The sequence below is a fragment of the Lutra lutra genome, chromosome 13, assembly GCF_902655055.1.
Source record: "Lutra lutra chromosome 13, mLutLut1.2, whole genome shotgun sequence".
In the NCBI taxonomy this organism is placed as follows: domain Eukaryota; kingdom Metazoa; phylum Chordata; class Mammalia; order Carnivora; family Mustelidae; genus Lutra; species Lutra lutra.
In genome coordinates, this window is record NC_062290.1 from 8,646,626 (window position 1) to 8,667,588 (window position 20,963).

The window sequence follows — 20,963 nt, forward strand, 5'->3', positions numbered from 1 at the left end:
ACTGTACCACTCGGTCCTGTATACTTTGGGACGTCTTCCATTAAGATCGCTTCTAAAAAAGGGGCTAAAATGGGCTCATGACTAGAAAGGCCTGCAAATTAAAGTTCTGGTAAAAACAATAAAGAAAATTTAGGACTCAGTAAAACACATACACACCCATGACACAGGCTGAGTAAGGAAAAAAAGAGTCCAGATGTGTTTCTAGGTATAGAGAGTGTCTGTTCTGAATGTCGTTCGCATGATAGACAACAGTCCTGGTAGCTTCGCACGTTCAAGGAAGGGGAAAAAAAAATGCTAGCTCTTAGGAAGTCAGGATTTTAGAGTAACTAAACAATACCTCCTTGATTCCATTTACTGTCTTTTTGAAAAATACCTATGGGGCTATATGGGAGGCTCAGTCGGTTAGGCAGCCGACTCTTGATTTTGGCTCAGGTCACGAGCTCAGGGTCGTATGTTCGAGTACCGTATCCCACGGGGCTCTGCTACCCCCTCCCTCAACCCCTTCCTAGCTTGCCAGTGTATGCGCTGTCTTAAATAAATAAATCTTTTAAAAGAAATACTTTTGACTTTTTTTTTTTTTAACTTGGTAACAGCATACAGGACCACATATAAAAAAGTTCTCCTACCCCAAATGAGAATACAGCGCTAACATTTGACTTCATACCACACAATGATCTGCGTAGCAACAGTGCAATCCCAACAGACTGATGGGTATCTAACTCTCTAGGGGTACCTGAAACTCGGGAAACAGCAACATGAAAGCTCTTCCTTGAGGATTAGTACTAGGAATGAGAGCAGAGCTCTACTCTTCATCCAAAAAGCTAAGCGCATTTAATGGCAAGTCACTGTGATTTCTTCCTCAGAGTCACACTCAAAGCTGGCAAGTTAGTATTTTAATCTAATAACAAGTCATGCGTTTTTCAATAAAGACGCAGATAATGTCTTTCAAGGGAGCCTGGATGTTATTCACTAACATTCCCTAGGACTTCTAAACTTCAGTTTTCCTTTGACTGATATAATAATCAGGAAACAATAATAGCTGGTATGTCCTCAAAATCCTTGTATCGTTTAGCCTCCCACCCCCATAAGAGGTACTGCAACACTCTCTTTTAACACAGAAGGAAACTGAGTCACAGAGAAGAAATGTCACTTGGGGTGCCCGGGTGGCTCAGTTGGTTAAGGGTCTGACTCTTGATTTCAGCTCAGGTCATGATCTCAGGGTGATGGGACTGAGCCCCATGTCAGGCTCCACACTCAGTGGGGAGTCTGTTTGGGATTCTCCCTCCCTCTCCCTCTACGCCTCCACCCCACTCACATATGCTCTCCCCCCCCTCAAGTAAATAAATAAATAAAATCTTAAAAAGAAAAAAAAGGAGAGAGAGAGAGAGATGTAACTTGACCAAGGTAACACAGCTGGTAAGTGACAGAGCCCGCAGGACTGGCCAACTCCAGAGACGGTGATCTTAACCTTGCTTTATCTTCACTCCTTACTCATGAACTCTCTTTTTGGTTAACATTAACCACTTATTTATATGAAGGGCCTGCTAGCTCCAGCTTGTCCACAGTCCGTTTGTATAAATAAAGTTTTATTGGAACACGGCCAGTACATCATTGTCTGTGGATGCTCTCTCAGTAAGGGCAGAGCTGAGGGACCTTAGCTATGGGCCTGCAAAGGGTAAAATGTTTACCATCAGGCCTTTTACAGAAAAGGTTTGCCAACCATGGATGAGGACGAATGTGCCAGGTCAGGTAAGAATCAAGTTTCTGGAATAAGAGTTTAAATACAGACTCTGTGTGAAGGCAGCTTACCCCTAAGGCTGGAGCAAGCAGGAGAGCCACAAATGCACACATTACAATGAAGAACCCCACTCAGCAGCTCTAGTAGCATGAGATGTGTCATGACCCGGAGGTCCGGCTGGCAGGGCGCACGCAAGGCGCGGCCAGCTCAGAGTCATTTGCAGGATAAAATGACAAGCCACAACAAGGCCCCGCTTGGGCTAAGAGTGAGAAGACGCCCTTCTTGGATCCACAAGCTCTTGGGGCTGGGCTTCGGTCTTCACCTCCCTGGCGCCCAGCACGGTGCCTGGCATGTCACAGGGGGTGATGACCATTTTCTAACTCTGTGGCGGAAAATCACAGTCCTGTCCACTCCCATCACCCCAGTGGCAAACAAACTTGGGGTCCGGCCTGGGCCTCGTCCCACAGGGCAGGGCGACCCCCCACCTCCCCCGGGCTTCGTGGCTTTCAGGAGGACACTGCGGCCAGCCCCCGCGCGGGGCCTGGGTGCGGGTACCTGTACTCGCGCTCCTGCAGGATCTCCACCGGGTCCAGGCCTTGCGGTTTCTGGATGGGGCTGATGCGGCTCTGCTTCTGCTGCAGCTGCAGGACGGGCGAGGGCTGCCCCGGGGCCGGCTGCGGCACGGAGGGCCCTGGCACGGCGGCCGCGGGCGTCTGCGCGGCGGCGGGGGGCGCGGGCGAGGGCCGGCCGCTGGGCGCGGGCACCGGCAGCTTCTGCGGGGTGCTCGGGCCGCTCAGCTCCGGCCCCGGGCCTGCGGGACAAGAGCGACATGGGCAGCTCGGGCGGGCCGGCGCCCTGCGGCCACCCCCGGCCTGCCCGCTGGCCCCCCGCCTCGGGGGGCCACTGAACATCTCCAGACAAGGGAGTAGGAGGGGAGGAAAGGAGATGAGGAGGGGGGAGGTGGGGGGGGAAGTCAATGAGAAGAGCCTGGCATCTATTCTCAGAGCGCGGTGGCATTCAGTGATATACCCCGGTGAAACGGTCCAAAGACGACGCAATTCGTACGTACATTAAAGAAACGGATGGTCAGCGTTTAATGTAGCTCTAGAGTAGACTGTTGGGTTTTTTGCTTTTGTTTTTTTAAGGATTGCAGGTGCATTCAAGAGCTCAGGAAAGTAAGGGAGTCATGCAGCTGTCAGATGCAATCTGGGTGCGGTCCTAAAATCACAGCCTGCAAACTGCACCTTGTGGGTCTTGAGACAGACCCTTAGCCTAAGCTGGGGTTTCCAAATACAGCCAGCAGCTCGGCCAGCCCTCCCCTGCGAACCAAAAGGGGCACACGTTTTCCTTTAATGACCTAAAAGGCACATTTCAGGCTTAATCAGTGCATCTCAGGAACTGAAGGGGTGTGTGTGTGTGTGTGTGTGTGTGTGTGTGTGTTTAAACCACATATAAGAAAATGTTTCTGAAAACATTCAGTGTGTGTGTGTGGGGGGCAAATCCACTCATTCCACCTATAAAAACTAGCAAATATTAAGATTCAGGAGAGCATTTTTTTTCTCATGCTAACAGAATAAAGGGATATGCAATCAAGCTTATCAAAATGTACTTAATAAGTTAATGTAATGCAATTTTCCACATTAAACTTCAGGAGTTCAAATTGATTGCTAGGTATGGACTGAAAATAAGAAGTGTTCTGTCTCTCTTCATAGTTAAATTTTTACTTCAAAATTATAAATAAGATTAGTGATGCTACCAGATGAATTAGGAAATGAAAAAAAAATCTCAGTAAGCTGTTAAAACCTCTGAGAGGCATTCTCCCAAGCATTTTCTATATCTTCTCTAAGAAAAGTTAAAACTATTAAACGGTAATAAAATAATAGTCTGTATACTTCAGAGCGCCTTAATAATTAACCATACAAAGACGTACATTATGAAAAATTAGACACATTTATTCAATTTCCAGCAAACACCATTCAGAAATGGGCTTAAATGACAATGCAAGGAGAGTATAAGCAAACATTTTGACAGGAGGAAATGTGAGGAATTAGAACAAACTGCTTAGGAAACTGTACACGTGTGTGTGTGTATGTATGTATGTATGTGTGTGTGTGTGTGTGTGTGTGCATGGTACTAATGTGCTTTTCTTCACCTTCCTTGTGAAATTAGGTAAACTTTCCAAAACACGTGCAGCTACATAATCCTGAGGTAGCCCTGGGTCCAGTGGGGGATGAAAAACTCTTACGGGAAAAAAAAAAACATTTTTAAAAATTTTCTATTTTAGGCATCATAGATGTACTGTCGTAATAAAGAGATTCTTTTCAGCTAAATACTTTCTGATTTTTTTTTTCTGAATGGGAAGTCTTTTACATAATGCATCGCGTTTCATAATATTTTATATTTAGAAGTTTCTTTCATCCGTATATAAGAAACCGATTTCTACACATTAAATCTCAGGGTTGTTAAGCATTGGAATGAGTTATGGAGGGATGTTCTAGAATATGTTTTCCCTAGAGGTCTTTAAAACAGGGTAGATTTTTCATCTGGTTTACTTTAGGTGTGATCCAACCAAAAAGAGAGGAGACAGATTTCTAACAGGTTGATTCTCTGTGATTCTATAAATCTCCTTAATAAACTCAAGAAACTGGTAGAATTAAATATATATCAAGACTTGGTATAAGCATACTAAAACCCACTCACTGAGCCCCCTAAAAACACCACCATCTTTAATAAAGAAAATGCGGGTCTTGTTGATACGATAATATCATAATAATTACTGTGTGTTCAGTTCTGCGAGTATTTTCCTCCTTTCAAAGTTTAAATAATTCATCAACAAAAGCCAGAACAGGGGACTGGTATTACACATTCCACCTGGTTCCAGAACTTTCTTCATTAGCTTTCTCGCCTATAATTACCTACGCAGAAGCCTCTGATGATTCCTTGAGGTATCTTCAAGTCTGTATTTTTAAAGCCACATTTCATCAAAGGAAGGTATCCGAACCATGTCTGATACCCCTAGTTCCAGTCCGAGTCATTTTTAGCCTACGACACAAGACAAGATCTAATACACACAATAATTTGACTTTCTGAATCCATTAAAGACAAAGACATTCTTAGCCAGCTGACCGACCCTTCAAATGGAGAAGCAGAGAGACAGAGACCCAAACATGAACTTCAAATATCCCAATTCAAAAAGTCCCACAACTTGCTGTGAACGAGCCTGAGCTAGCCCCTTAACCCCGTGAGGCTCAGTCTCCCCATCCACAGAATGGGGTAGTAACCTTACCCCCTAGGATGGGAGTGAGGACTCAGTGAGATCGAGTAGCCACGTGCTCCAAGCCTCCACTCTGGTCATTTTTAATACTAGCAAGGCCACGAAGGTTAAGTCTAATTCAGTTACTTAGCTTTATAGAGAAACCCCATGGCGAAGGCAAGGCTTTTAGGGAAGCTTGGTACCGTGCTGGCTGGCAGCGTTGGGAGTACACTCTCCTATAGCAAACTTCAGGATGTTTCTGTGGCTCAAGACGACTTGGCACAAATACTCAGATAAGTCAGCTTGCCACCTGCTTCCTGCCAAGCTCCTATCAAGAGCCACTTACAAGCAAATTCCTTTCCCGACTAAACACCGCGAGTTCATATACTGCGTGGGGCTATTTTTTCCTCCCTCCCAACAGATTACATAAAAACTCCTACTTACAGAGCCCAGGGAAGCGAGGGCAGCTTGCCGCAGATGGACATGCCCAGAATGTAACTGCCTGTTCCTTGGGTTTCTTGCTTGTCCCTCAGGCCGCTTAGAGCCGAGGTGCCTGGCTGGGTTGGCTCTCTATCGACAGAAGCCATCCCTGCTACCGACACCCACGGTCTGCTAAATGATCAGACCGCTTCCCGGGATCTTCACACGTAAGACAAATTACATTCCTTAGCTTTTCTCCTATCCACCCCCCTCCCAACATAAACAATTCAGGCTCAATTGTCAGAGCTTTCCCCTCAGTCCTCACCTTGGAAATCAAGGCAGAGGTATGTCCAGATACCCCTGTGAGTGACCCCATGCAGCTAAGGTGGGCAGGGGGCATCTTTCTCAGATGCATCCCTCTGCCTGATTTTAAGAAACAGGAAAACAAACTTATTAAAACACTGGAGTCTCACATGTACAGAATTTCTGTGCATTCAGGGCTCACACCGTCTTCCTAGCACACTAGGATCCTCATTCAATATTCTGTGCCTTAAATAAGGATTTAAGTGGTTTCCATGGGCTGAAAAAAATAAATGTAATGAAGTGTATTTAAATTGAACGTACCTAGATATTTTAGGTACCCAAAAAGAGTGAGGGTGGGAGGGACAGGGAGCAGGAGAGACAAGCACTGAGAAAAATTAGCAATGAAACGTTTACTTTCTACCATAAGATCTTCCCCACCCCAAACCAACCCCCCCAAAAAACAAACAACAACAAAAAACCCCCTGAAAAACCCAAAGTTATACAGTTCTTTTTTTTTTTTTTAAGATTTTTTTTTAAAATTTATTTATTTGTCAGAGAGAGAGGGAGAGAGAGCAAGCACAGGCAGACAGAATGGCAGGCAGAGGCAGAGGGAGAAGCAGGCTCCCCGCCAAGCAAGGAGCCCGATGTGGGACTTGATCCCAGGACGCTGGGATCATGACCTGAGCCGAAGGCAGCTGCTTAACCAACTGAGCCACCCAGGTGTCCCAAGTTATACAGTTCTTATTTTTAATTTTGCTTTAGTCTCCATAGAAGAAAAAAATGAATCAAAGTGAAAAATAAAAGATGATGGCTTAGATGTGCACGGAGCCCACAGCAGGTAAGGATTTAGAATTGTTTAAATTTAAGAAGAATTATTTGTTCAGTGTGCAACTCCTGCAGTCAACCCATAATTCTCCAGTCGTGGCCTCTGAGGATATGGGTCACTTAGGGTGAGCAGGTTTGAGGCAGACCACCCCAGCCAAAGAGATTCTCCCAAACACGAGTAACACTACAAAGCCGGACAAAAGAAACATGGAATATACTGCCAGATAAATGGACATCCTTAAACTTATTTTTTCCCCTGATATATTAGTAGAGGCATTAATACACAATAATACTTTTTTTAAAATTAAGGGGGGATGGAGATAAGTAATAACAAATTTAAAAATATTAACTCTAAAAATAAAATATGCTTTGCCTTATTTTGACTTGCCCTAAATGCCAACCCCCCCCAAAAAGTCTGTCAAGTAATGATGTCATTTGACTCTAAAAGCTGAGATTTGGGGACAAGTTGTACAACACTTTGGGGTGTAGCTGCCTTCCCAGTGGCAGGAATGGGTCTGCTCTGCTGGCAGGAGGGAGCTCCTTCCAGCTTTGTCCACAGCCTCCTTGCCCACTCTGGCATAAAACACTATCTGCCCGAGTACCTTCCTTTCTAATGAAGCCTGACCGCTGGAAATACAAGAGACAGAGCACTGAGTAACACAACGGATTCCTCCTGACGACAAAGGCCTAGTGAGCAAAGACGAAGCATCAGAGATGGGTAATGTCTGGTCCAGAAAACACACTCGGGATTGTGCTTACTGGGACTGAAGTAGCTGTTAGATACAGCATACAGACAACGGAAACTTGATCCCCTAAGTTTTACTACTTTAATCGGTCTCCTTATTCGAACTTTGGGTGAAAAGTTTTCTGAAATGAACCCTTCAGCTTCCTGTCTTCTTAAAGGGTACTCTGGCCTCTTTTCCTGCTGTGCACGGGTCATTTTAAAAAACACTCATGTCTGGGACGCCTGGGTGGCTCAGTTGGTTAAGCATCTGCCTTGGGCTCAGGTGATGATCTCAGAGTCCTGGGATTGAGTCTCATATCGGGCTCCCTGCTTAGCAGGGGGTCTGTTTCTCCCTCTGCCCTTCACCCTGCTTGTGCTCTCTCTCTCTCTCTCTCTCTCTCTCCCTCTCGAATAAAATCTTAAAAAAAAAAAAAAGTAGCAATGCTCGTGGAGGTCTGTGATGACACCCCAGGCCACGCTTCAATGCACAGTGAAGGACGCCTATAGGACATGGTCCCACACCACTAGCGCCTGGGAGGTACTGGCTTTGCTTCTCCCTCCTCCAACTACCAACTCTCTGGTGGTTCTAGAGGAAACTACAGCAATGTGGCATGTCAAGAGTCCTAATTTCGCTGCCCTTGTGTCTGGAGAACCAGTAGACAGCCTCTAGGTAAGGAGCGGAGATCCTTTTCCTTTTGGGACACCTATGAGGAAAACGGCTGCTGTCTTTGGCTCCCGGTTTAGGACACGTTCTTTCCCAGCCATGCATGAGCACCTCTGTGATGAAGGAGTCGGGGCAGGGGTAAGGACACAGGCTCTGGGGCAGACCGCTAGCATGGGCGTCCCGACTCTCCATGTTCTAGGTGGGTCCCACGCGCAGAACATTCGAGCTGAGCACAACGCACAAGGCAGGCCCATGGGGGCTTAGGAAACACAGGCTACACACCCAGAGACATGCGTGTACTTTTTCTTTCCCTCTGGCTGCCTTCCCAAGAGCTGGAGTTAGGCTGTTCTGAACCCTTTAAACACAACAGGTGTCCACACTCCCATTTTCGGCCTGGCTTTCCTCAGTCCCACAGGGTCCTCCACCTGCCAGAGCACCACGGTCCCTACACAGAAGTCGGGAGCAGACGCGATCCTCTCCTGCTCCTTAAAACTCCTTAAAAACCCATTCCTAAGGCTACATCTGCAATTAACAAGGTGAGTTAATCCTTCCGGTAGGCCAACTCTTGGAGCCTCCCCCACCAGAAAAGAAACATTTGCAAACCCAGAAGGCAGACGATAACCAAAAGATAATACTACTACTAATCTGAACTCCTCTCCACTGCCTAAGTCCCCAAGCTTAGACAAAGTACCAATGTCCCAAACGAATCGTTGGCAGTGATCGGCACGTCCTGGCTTGCCCCAGGGAGAGGGAAGCATTCACAGGACAGGGTGTCAACGTTGAGGAAGACCCCGGGATTCCAAACTCTACTTAGGACAGAACCATCAACTCTTCATTTATCTGGTGGTTAACAGAAACCTTGCCAGAGAAAACAACGTTCGTGGAAGCTCATCGCACAAACCCCCGCACCTCTGAATTCTAGTGGCGGGGTCCAGCCAGACCGTCAGAAGGCCACGCAAAGGACCGACTCATCTCCACCCGTTACATCCTATCACAGCCTGGGGTCTGATGCCAGGGACTATAGAAGAAAGAGGTCGCATGGATTCTGTCACTCTGTTTATTAGGAACAAATCTTATCGATGCCTCTATCATGCAGTGTCTCTTACAACAACAATAACAATACCAATAATTAAAAAAAAAAAAATCCCACCTGGAAAATCTACCTTATAGTCTCAGGCTAGAAAAGGCTCTGCGTTCCTCTGAGCAATGGGTAAGCCGCCTGCTCCCGCATGGTGAGGCTTTGATAGCAGACCCTGGGTCTCCTCTCCTGGCTGCCAGGAAGCCGCAGTCCTCTCTCGAGCTCCGGGGCAGCAACCGTGAGCTCTGGGGGGCCCTCCATGCCCCTGACCTCCCTGACCCTGACTTCTTGCTATTTCCCTCTGTTTCTGATTTCCTACTTGATAATGACTTTACCGCAGGTTTGCTCTGCGGAGTTCTCCCTAAATGCTCTTCACCACACCAAGGGGCAGAGAGGAATAAATCAACACCCACAGCGTGGCTCGAGGAGAGCTGAGTCTAGGGGCTCCTTCTGGCCCTGGGAACACTCTAGGGGCCTGGTTCTTAACCTGGGCCGGGTAGCCGGGCTCCTGACCAGACCAACCTTGAACCTCTTGAAAGAGAATGCAGAATCGCCGGGGACACGGCTTCCTTCCCAGGAGCCCTGCGGGGCAGGAGCCCAGGGATCCAGCTACGGAAGCCACACAAGGGTACAACAAAAGGCTAAGCCAGAACAGGGCCGAGAGCAGCCCAGCGCCTCTGCGCCCTTAGTAGTCCTCCTTAGCCGAGCTGGACCGTCGCGTTACTCATTTGGTTGCACATTAACCTACCAGATGGTCTGTTGTAGTTAACAAGGGCCTGCTGCTGCGGCTGCTGCGCCTGCGGCTGGGGCTGCGGGGGCTGCTGCTGCTGCATGCCGGGCAACGTCCTCTTCCCCTGGACTGCAAGCTGCAGTGTTTCGGGGAGGGGCTGGCCTCGGGCCAGCATTTTGTAAGCTAAAATCTGCGCTCGCAGCTGATGCAGCTGGACGGGGCTGAAAGGCGAGGGACCTCTGTTGGGCTGGCTCATCGCCTGCGGATCACCCGAGATGAGGGGCCCGGGCTGGTTCGGCGGCATCTGGGGAGGGGTCGGGCCGCCTCCTGACATCGGGCTGGAGACGTGCTCTGGGGCTCCCAGTGGAGACGGGTGTGGCGACATGTAACCTAGAATAAAACAGGAAAGGAGATCACATGCTGCCCCCAATGACCCTGGAAGCCCGGCATTCGTGGTCATTTGGATGGTTTTCTGCAATGGCACTGCCTGCTAGAAATTTAAATATGCATCACTTAATAATTACAGAACTATGGGTGATTATCAAATTGCTCTGTACCAAATACATGTGGTGAAGATTCTCCAGTCATCACATTAAAAAGTGAAAGACACAGAGCCAAGTTTGGTAATAACGCTTTGCTGAAATCAACATACCCCAAATATCATCATTTCAAAATAAAAAATTATTAAAGACGTAGTTTACATTTTTTTTTTTCGCGCTAAGTGACAACACATCTCAATTAGGACAAGCCACATTTTAAGCAAAATGATCAATAGCTGCTACATGTGTCCTAGAAGGTACGCTGCTAGTGGCTGTTGCACACATAAAACCAAGACAGCAGGGGACAGTGTTATATGTTAAAAGTAGTTCCAACCTCCAGAACAGAACCTGGTGAGTGTGTACTATCTCGCAACGGGGAATGAAGAGCGTCTTATGGGACAGCAAATTATTACTTGGTTTATTATTGTGCACAATTATTGAGGGCCTCCACTGCCACAGGGACTACACAAGGCACTTAGTTTTCTCCCTTGAAACAGAGCCTGATGGAAGGATTGAGTGCAGGGGATTTACTTGGAAAGTGCAAACACACTGGCTTGGGGGGGTGGGTAGAGATAGGTGAAGTAAGTAGGAGACAGCAGCTGCTCTGGTGGGTGCTAATTTTAGGCACAACCTCTGGGGTATGAGGTCAATGACTCACCTCTAAATTATCCTAGGGAATGAGATGGGGGTAGGGAAGAAGCTGGGGTATTTATACTCTTAGGATCATCAATCACTGCTTAGGTCACTGGTTTTACTCTAGGGATTATTAGTCCCCAGGGACTTTTCCAGGTGTGGGTAAGAGGGGCTCAAGTCCATTGGAGGCTCCACTGGAGGCAAGATGGCAGGCTGGTCAGTGGACTTCAGATGGGTGGGAGCACAGACAGGGAGGGTAAGGACAATTAAAGGGATATGAGCGGCGTACACATTATTTCTTTAATCCTCACAACAGCCCCCAAAGCTAAGTGCTGTCACCTCCATTTTTTTTTTTTTTTAAATAAGGAAACTGAGACTCAGAGTGTCACATAATTAGGTCTTGGCAGCTTCAAGATACAAACCGAAGTCCGTCTGACTCCAATGTGTATATATTCTTTCCAGGCTCTAATATTAATTTGGTTTTATACAAACAAGTTAGAGACTTGAACGTCTCAGAAATCTTCTAGGAACCATTTACAACATCACATAAACACGAGAGTAATCTGTTTGGGCTTTAAGAGAGCTACGTGGGAAATTTAAGAATGCATTTCTTGGAGAAGAAAAGTTAAAAAAAAAAAAAAAAAACGCCTGAAGTATTTCAAGGAACTCATTTCAGGAGATGAGCTATAGATCCTGGCCAACGAATTCCTAGAAAAACCTATGACTGAGCATTGCTGGCACGAGAGCCAAGGTGAGGAGGGAACAAAGTAGCCCCTTGCATTCCTAAAGGTTGCCGTGAATTCAAACTGAGTGCTAATTAATCAAGTCATGGGTGTCCTAAGACACAATATAAAATATCAAAGGTCTTTGCCCTTTAGTAAATGTACTCCAAGTCACAATTATCATAAAGGTGTTTATTAGACATCTGCTGTGTGTTGGAACCTATGTCGGGCTTGAGCAGAAAGCTCTGGGCATCCACATGGGATCACGGAGGCCCAAGAACATCAGACCGATGCTGAGTGGGGACTCAGCATCATCACTGGAAAGACTAGAGAAGAGAAAGGCCATAATTTTATCTCGAATCCCAGTTTGGAAAGGGAAACAAAGGTATTCAGATGCTCTAAGATGAGGGTAGGTTCTGTCTGACAAACTGGTAAGCTGAGAAGATCCATTCAAAGCAACGCCGCCCTGAGGAGAACTAGAAGTTCTACTAAGTCTCATTCCCCAAATCCCTACCTCATAATGGAGTGCAAAACCACTCAGCCACTGGGGTTCTAGTCAGCCATCTGAGGCAGCCAAGAAAATGCCCCAGAGCAGCCTGCATGACCAGCAGAAATTTAAAGCCCGGTATGTTGTCACTTATGACAGAAAACGTTTGAGTGGATCCTCAACATGCACATAACTTTGTCATTAACATTCTTCCTCCTCCATGAGGCTTATGTTCGCCCCTTAATTGTAATGCTGGTACCTGCGGGCATATAGTTTGTTCATTGTTGAAAGCACCTTCCTGACACCTTTTTGACCAACCCTCTGTCTACCATAAGGGGAGAAACCTGCTACCAAAAATCTTCCTACTGGGATTTGCATAGTTGAATGGATACCATCAGGCATTGAAATGGGTCCTATGTCTCCTGCCTTCCGGTCTCTCCTATTTCCAAGGTCATCATCTGTGGCTTCCCCAAGATCCGTCACAGGACAGCCAACACAATGGATCAAAACATCAGACAATGCAGTCAAAACTCAACTGTTGACTAAACTGCTCTGTCAAACTACGATGTATGGGAAAATGAGTCTAGAAAAGTGAGACAGTTGTATCCGGCACAACAATTAGGTTTACCTCACATTCACTGAGGAAGATGCTGAGAGTGGAATAAAAATCATTTTCTGGAATTAATCCATGCAACAAAATTTTACCTCAAATGTGACAAGAAACTGGGGATGGGAAAAAAATTTTTTTTTCCTAAGAAATACAGGGGATGTTAACAGAATCATTCTATCTCAGTATGACATTAAAAATGTGACAGTATTTAAGCTGAAGAGATTTTTTTTTCCCCCTACATGACTAGCATTCCATAAAACTTCAGGAAAAACCAGAATCTAAATGATGAGACAACATAATGTATTTTAGTAATTATCTTTAGTTAAGGAAACGGGGCGAAGCAATTGCCTGAGAGAACAGACATTTGTCTGTGGGATGCCGGTGTCGATACCGAATCTGCTCTTTTTGAACTCTGGATTGATTTGCTCATTCAAAAGTGGTCCCAAAAAGCGTGGCAGTTTTCCATTCCAAGTCTGTGAGGGCCATTATCTCCCTGGTTTCACCTTGCCTCAAGAGAAGCCATCATGTCTCTCCTTTTAATAATCTTGAACTTATAAGTGCCAATTTTATATGAATTTTCTCTTCTCTCTCTCTTATACACACATACCCCGACATACACGCATTGAATATTATATACTTGCCTTTGAAGGCTTTTCCTTTCCCATGGACTAAAAATAAACAATGTTATCATTGGGACCATAAGGTACACAATTCAGTATTTATTGAAGGAAATGGTTTTGTTTCTCAACCAATACCGCAAAATAACCTAATACGTTGCTAGGTAGTTAAAGCTAGCAGCTTTCCGATCAATACCATACCTCTCCATACGTGTGTTTATAAAGGTTTTTTTTTTTTTTTTTTTTTTTTTTTTTTTTTTTTTTTTTTTACAATGGGGTCTTTAAAGATACATGCTATTACAGGGTCTATTTTCTTTTTAGATCATTACATAGAATAAGACTCTATTACACCAATACTACTTTATGCAAAAATATGCTTTTAAATAACTCATTCCCCAGCCTACAATGCACTTTACTGGTTGGCAGAAATATATTACATGCTAATTCGGATTCCATTTAGCGCAGACCCCTACATTTCCAGGTAATTACGACTTGCCGAAATTATATAAAAATTAGTATCTATTTAAAATGGTTGACTGGTGAATGCATCAGCTCACTTCTCTACCTAACTGAGCAAAATGAACAAGGTATCTATCCAGTTAAGTGCTAGATGATGTACCAAGTGTTGGAGATCCCAAGAAGGATAAAAGGAACCAAGCAGTGAGAGAAATTTTAAGATACATGAAAGTGCTCACCGAAAATTCGTGCATTTAAAGTGTTTTGTGTTGGAGGTTTCCCTCAGGCCCTACTCCTAGAGGCACTGCAAAGCCAGGAGCAGACAGAGCAGGCAGTTGGCTTTGACCATCGTGGAACATCATTCATCTACACCTCTCCAGGAGTACAAAACAGGTCTTCGTTAGCTCTGGGAACACACCTGGCTCCTTAGAATTTAACTGCTAATCCTGTGAGTGTCGTCTAAACCCATTCTTAGTCCCGAACAGGTCAAGTATTTTCTTCCTATACTGCAAAAAATCCAAAGGAATCAGGCTGTCTGGCTGACGTGGTCAAAATTTGAGGCGTCATCTGCGATACTCATACCTGTTTGCCATCAAAATTTCAATCAGAGGGGCACCTGGGTGGCTCAGTGGGTTAAAGCCTCTGCCTTTGGCTCAGGTCATGATCCCAGGTTCCTGGGATAGAGCCCCTCATTGGGCTCTCTGCTCAGCAGGAAGCCTGCTTCCTCCTCTCTCTCTGCCTGCCTCTCTGCCTACTTGTGATCTCTGTCTGTCAAATAAATAGATAAAATCTTAAAAAAAAAATTTCGATCAGAGGCTGGGATATCCAAAACCTGCTTGACTATGAATGAAGATATACTCCCATGCCTCCATGATTTCCGCGCACGCGCGCACACACACGCATATTTAATTCTGAATACCTTTCTCAAAATCCTCAGTCAAAAAATTTCCCCTCGGGTGGAAGGATGGTCGATCACGAACAGAGAAAAAAACCCACATATATTAAACGACAAAGGACTACCTATGACAACACATAAACCACAAACTTTGAATGCGAAGATCAACATGTTAGGGTTAACTGGTCCTTGGTTAGGGCATGCCCTTGCATGTTGAAATGACCGTCCAGTGATTCTGCAAACAGGTCACAATGTACTCAAAGTCACTGTGCCTTCAACAGTGAGGAAGGAAGGCGCTGAGGAGAAGAGAAATATGTCATATATGGATTTGCCATTACTGTGGATTGAATTATGTCCTCTACAGGGATAGGCCAAAGCCCTAACCTCTAGGACCTGTGCAGGTGACCTGATTTGGATACAGGATCCTTGCAGATGTCATCAAGTTAAGATGAGACCATACGGGATTAGGGGGGGGACCCTAAACCGATGACTGGTGTCCTTACGAGAAGAGGGGAATCTGGCAGCAGGCATAGACACTCCAAAGTTCCCATGGAGACCAAGACGGATTGGAATGAGAGATCTACAAGCCAAGGGGTGCCAAGGGTTGCTCTCAACCACCAGAAGCTAGGAAGAGGCAAAACAAAAGGTTTTTCCTGAAAGCCTTCAGAGAGAGCAGGGTCCGCGGATACCTTGATTTCAGGCTTCCAGCCTCCAGAACTGGGAGAGAATCAATTTCTGTTGTTTCATTGCCTGCCGCCCACCCCCTTGTTTGTGGGAATTGGTTACAGCGGTCCTAGGAGACAAACACAGCCACCCACCAGCAATGACAGGTAATTCCACGGCCAGAAAAAGCCACCTGACAATGTCTGAGCATGCGATTCAAGGGACACAGGTGGCTCATCTTACCTTCACATCTCTGCTATCATCTGGAGGCAGACCTTGTTTCTCCTTCTGGCCCTGTCGCTTACTCACTTAAGAAAACATAGCAACTTCTCAGAGATTCAGCTTTCCCATCTAGAAAATGGGGCTGACCTCATTTACCTTCAAAGATCATAATAAAGAATCCGCATCGGGTGCACAGAGTCACTTTGCAGATTGCTTGGACACAGTGGGGGCTAGTAGAATTTACAAGGATCTTGGAAATGACACTGCCCATACAAAAATCATAGTCGTGTTGGCATGGGTGAGGGGAGAAGCAGCCTGCAGGGTTCACCCTTCCTTAGACACGTTCTTTGGAAGTCACAAGTAAAGTAACCGGTAAGACAGAAGACAGACAGTGCGGAGCCAACAGCAGGTGTGCAGCGGACACAAACCTTGGCTGTGTTGATCCATCGGACTCTGGGGAGGGCCCATTCCCGGGTGAGGCGGCCGCATACCGGAACCCTTCAGGGAGCCACAGTGGATATCTTCTACAATCCCCTTGTCGTGCAGACCATCGATGGGCTGGAACATTGAAAGGACATCAGTTAGATGCCTCCGGAAGGTATAAGATTTCCATCTGGGCCTTTAAGATTTAAGACTTTTAAAGTGTTCAAAACCGTGGCATAATCATCCACTGCTCATACGACAGACATATACGTTTATACCTGTACTACCTGTACTTTCATGTATTACCCATACTTTGCAGGTGGGGATGAAAAAAAAAATAAGACTACACCAAGAGGGTCAGCAAAACTATTCATAAGTCGGAAGTTAAGGCTTTAAACAGTTGGATTTCTTTTTTAAGATTTTATTTATTTATTTGACAGAGAGAGAGAGAGATCTCAAGTAGGCAGAGAGGCAGGCGGGGGCGGGGTGTGGGGGGAAGCAGGCTCCCGGCTGAGCAGAGAGAGCCCGAGGCGGGACTTGATCCCAGGACCCTTGAGATCATGACCTGAGCCAAAGGCAGCGGCCCAACCCACGGAGCCACTCAGGCGCCCTAAACAGGTGGATTTTTGTGTGTGTGTGTGATGTCAAACACCTACAAATAAAAGTGATGTCCTGCTCACAGATGCAAGCCACTCTTCCCTACCCTCTCAAGCAAGCCCTGAAACCTGTTGTGGTTGAAGGCAGGCCAAAGTCCGAAGGAAGGCTATTTGAAATGTCTACGACGATGCTTTTTGCTTTTTTCTTTTTTTTTGGTTATTTTTTTCTCATCAGTGAGGAAAGAACTACATGGAAAGTTTCAAAGTCAAAACCAGAAAGTTCAGGCAGTCGGGAAAAGAGGAAGACCCGGGGCGGGACGGGCTGCGGCCAGAGGAGGAAGGTGTGACGGACGAACCGGCACCACAGACAGAAGACGACTTGCAAACGTTTTAAAGGCAGAGTTTGGGAAGAAAAAAGAAAAAGTCAAGATCACAGGGACTCCAAACAGGACGTGAGGCCTCGTGCCTAACAGGCACACGATAAAGAGCCATTGAGCTGACATTAATCCAATCCAGAATTGGGCAACGGAGCATGTGCGGGGGGAGAGGGGGAGGAAAAGTCTATTCCTCCCCAAACTGGAAGAGCAATTTTCAGAACCGCCTGAAAGAAATAGTTCCAGGAGTTTATAGAAACCAAATGACTTCAAGCAAGAAAGTATGAGTGTTTGCAGTTTTACAGAAAGGAAAGTTAATTTCTGCAGAGTCAAAAGCATGCACTTGAAAAGAGGAGAAATTTACCATAAAGAGGATGTTCGGAAGAAAAATGGGAAGAATTTGGTATAAAGAGTGTCTCTGAGTCTGTTAAATAGTAATAATAGGGAGGAAATCAAAGCAACACAAGCAGATGTATTTAGGCCACTTGTTTATTTCCAGCGATGTTGAAAAGCGAAAAGCTGCATCTCAGAGGGAGAAGGAGGAGAAAGACAAGGCACAGAGCTGCCCTGGAAAAGGACTCGAGAAAGGGGAGGCATCTGGTCAGCAGGTGTGAACTCGAGGCTCTTAACCACGTCCCCACGCAGGGAATCATCTGGGGGGTTGGGAGGAAGGAAGAAACAGGAGGGAAAAAAATGCAAACTCCGTAAAACAAGAGAAAAGTGAAACAAAAAGAGAGTATCGTGGGGGATAATGAGAAGATACGAGAAAGGCACTAGGTCGCAAAATAGAAGAGATCAGAAGAGAAATGACCCAGTGCAAAAATCCATCCGTGAACCAACACTCAGTCATAGCTTTTCACCTTCCAAATGCCTAAATAATACTATAGGTCAGCTAAATCTTTCCTCCACATTTTATCTTTCATTTGGGAGGTGAGACAGCCTCGAACCGCCCTGAAATTATTCAAACCACTTGGACTAAGGCCCACGAGTGACAGATCAGGCCTATAATAGCTCCCAAATTAATTTAATAGGAACACAAGACAATGTAATGACTTCAGTATGTCAAGATGTTCAATACGTCCCCTCAAGAATATCATTTGGAAAACAGGCAGCTTTATTTCTTCACATACTGGACAAGCTAAAAATATGTTAAAAAAAAACAAAACAAAACAAAACAAACTCGAAAGCAGAGCAAGAACGTGGGGCTACAATGCAGGGTATCCAGTGTGTGTTGTCAAAGGAGAAGAGGAGGCTCCAGAGTAATTAACAGTGATGACATGGTGGCATTAATGGCGAAAGGAAAACAAAACCAAAAAGTCAGGCCTGTATGATGCGTATACCTGGATTTATCCAGGACCTTTCACTGAGCAGGGAGGAACGTGAGTTATAAAAAGCAAGCACAAAGCTGTTACCTGGGGTGAGGCCAGAATTAACCGTTTCTTTATCTCAGTATGGTTTTATTTCTCAAAGTGAGTATATATTACTTTCCTGATTTGAAAATCATCTAATAACCAGATTTGTTAAAAAAAAAAAATGGAAGAAGAAGAGCAAAGGAAAGGAAAAGGAAAAAGGAAAAGAAAGGAAAGGAAAAGACAAGACAAGGGTAAGAAAAAGGGTCTTCCCTTCTGGGCTCTGATGCCCTACTTTAAACCTGACGTCCAGTCCTACACGACTAGAGGAAAGACTTGCTCTTTTTTGATGTAATCCTTCTGTTTTAAAGCAGGATCTTCCATGGTCTGTGTACTTAATACCAAGAGGCAGCCTGACTGCCCCATCTGTCTGTGACGTCATCCGAAAGGGATGGAAAACCTCTACTTGTCTCATCACACAGGCCCCTCGGGTCACTGCAGTGTGGCGTCACTGAGTTTCACTGGCCACTTACTCCCCTTCAGAGCAAACGGTCACAGGATCTGGCCTTCTCAAGAGGCGGTTCTCTCTTCTTTGCATCTCCTGTGAAAGGCCTAACACCTACTTATACTGAAGGGATCCCTCCTATAGCCACAATCCAAGCCTCATAAGTAGGAGAGTATTATAACCTCAGTCCAGAAACAGACAAATGGACCTGCGCTCTGCAGAATCCCAGCCCTCTTCCAAAATCAGAATAAAGCCACTTGACGGAGGAGACAGCAAAGTGCATTTTAGGGAGTCCCTAGAAACTACTTTATTTCGATAAAGCCTTAACAAAAAAAGAAGCCTTAGAAAATGACTCGTTTACTTTCCACTCTGTGGGATCTATTTTTTTAAATAAGTATCAACATTCTTAGGGAAGAATAAATTTCAATACATCCGTTTGTGGATGATATGTGATTTTACATATACGGCTAGAGAAAAATCAAGATTTATGCGCGAATATACTTACTCACCAGGCCCACAGCCCACAACCCACAAATCACAAAATCTAATTGTCAGAACTACAAATCCTATCTAGCATTGTTCAAAAAGCCAAGATTTGATCTTCCTTTACAACATCTGTAACAATAACAGAGCCTCAGAATGTATGTTTTTAATAATATACAAGATAAGACAAAGACCTTGCTTGATTCTCTTATTAACAAGAGTAGGGGGGGAAAAAAAAGAGGGGGTGTTATTAGGGATATTAGCCATCCATGACTCAGAAGACAAGAGTGAACAAGAAAATAAACTCTTACCTTATGCATCTGGTGCATGCCTTCCTGTGGGAAGTCAGCGGACCCCATGGTCGGCATAGGGTGTGAGACACTGGGAGGTCCAGGGCTTGGCCCCATCATACTGTGCACAGAACCCGGGGACGGGCCGGGTCCTGGACTGGGTCCAAGAATAGGTCCAGGTGAGGGTCCGGGCCCCGGCGAAGGCCCTGGGTGGGGCATCGCGCTAGGGTCTGTGGGCGTGGACATCTACCTCTCCGGTCTTGGCCAATCAGTAGAGGGATCCTGAGTCCGAAGGAAGAAAAGAGAAAGGAATGTCTTCAACATGTTAAGATCAGAATGAAAGAGTGTTAGTCTTTCATGGTGCCATTTCTGTAACAAACACCAAGCAGGACTGCCCTGTCGCGTCCAGATGTTTGAGGGAGCGTGACAGAGATCCATCTGCCCTAGTCTTTATGAAGCCCACTTGTTTAAAAGGGAAAAAAAAAAAAACCACTCTAAATGATTCCCCAGAAAGATATAAATCATCCAAGATACAAAAAAAGACCCACTGGAGAAACTCAAATTTAACACATAAGCAAAATTCTAAACAAGTTGGAAATTTATTACTGGAGTCAACAGATGCTCTCCATTACTTACTGGCTTGGGCACCTTACAAGTCATTAACCCCCCAAAGCCATTAAAACATAAAACCCCTGAAAAAGTATCCAACCAAGACACATTTTCCTAAGCGAATGAGCGCCGGAAACTTCACAGAGAATTCTAGCCAGTTAAAAGAGGGGGAAAGAAGTACAATTTCAGAAACAGAGAAGGAAAGAGAATTAGCCATTGTGGGAAAAGCAGAGGCTGTGGGACAGGGGTTCAAATACCCACACGGAACAGCGACTGGCTGAGACTGAAACGCAGTGTAAGTGGTGTGTGACCTCCGGGCCTCCCCTGCCCCCCATGCATCATTATTGTCCCCACTGTCTCTGCTGTACCACAAGTGATCAGAAGAAACAGCTCACTGATTTCTTTTTTAAAAGATTTATTTATTTGACAGAGGGAGGGGGAGCACAAGAAGGGGGAGCAGCAGAGGGAGAAGCAGGGATTCCCAATAGGGGGGCTTGATGATCCCAGGACCCTGAGATGATGACCTGGACTGAAGGCAGACGCTAGGCAGGTGCCCCAGAAGGAACGGTTTCAAGTGTGGTCCTCCTGCCGGCTCATGAATCGAAGACCACTTGGAGAACTGAGACCAGGGATTCAACCTTGGCTTCTCTGTGGCCCATGATCTCCAAGAGAAGTCATCTGTGACTACCGGATCGCACCCAGCATGGACGAAGTGAGAAAATCCCAGTTCTCTGACTTCGGAAAAGCCAGATTCC

The 20,963-nt window shown here is 45.7% G+C and overlaps 1 protein-coding gene across 8 annotated transcripts in view; it reads right to left on the reverse strand.

Annotated features, from left to right (window-relative positions):
• The window catches only part of SMARCA2 (SWI/SNF related, matrix associated, actin dependent regulator of chromatin, subfamily a, member 2), a 181,196-nt gene that overhangs the window by 147,389 nt on the left and 12,844 nt on the right, over positions 1-20,963 (reverse strand). For all 8 annotated transcript variants that reach the window (XM_047701031.1, XM_047701024.1, XM_047701029.1 and 5 more), the window contains exons 2-5: positions 19,621-19,881; positions 16,008-16,137; positions 9,754-10,125; positions 2,294-2,549 (exon numbers count right to left, since the gene is read on the reverse strand). In XM_047701031.1, coding sequence (XP_047556987.1) covers positions 2,294-2,549; positions 9,754-10,125; positions 16,008-16,137; positions 19,621-19,845 — 983 coding nt within the window. In that variant the 5' untranslated portion in view covers positions 19,846-19,881. The remainder of the gene's footprint in view (positions 1-2,293; positions 2,550-9,753; positions 10,126-16,007; positions 16,138-19,620; positions 19,882-20,963) is intronic.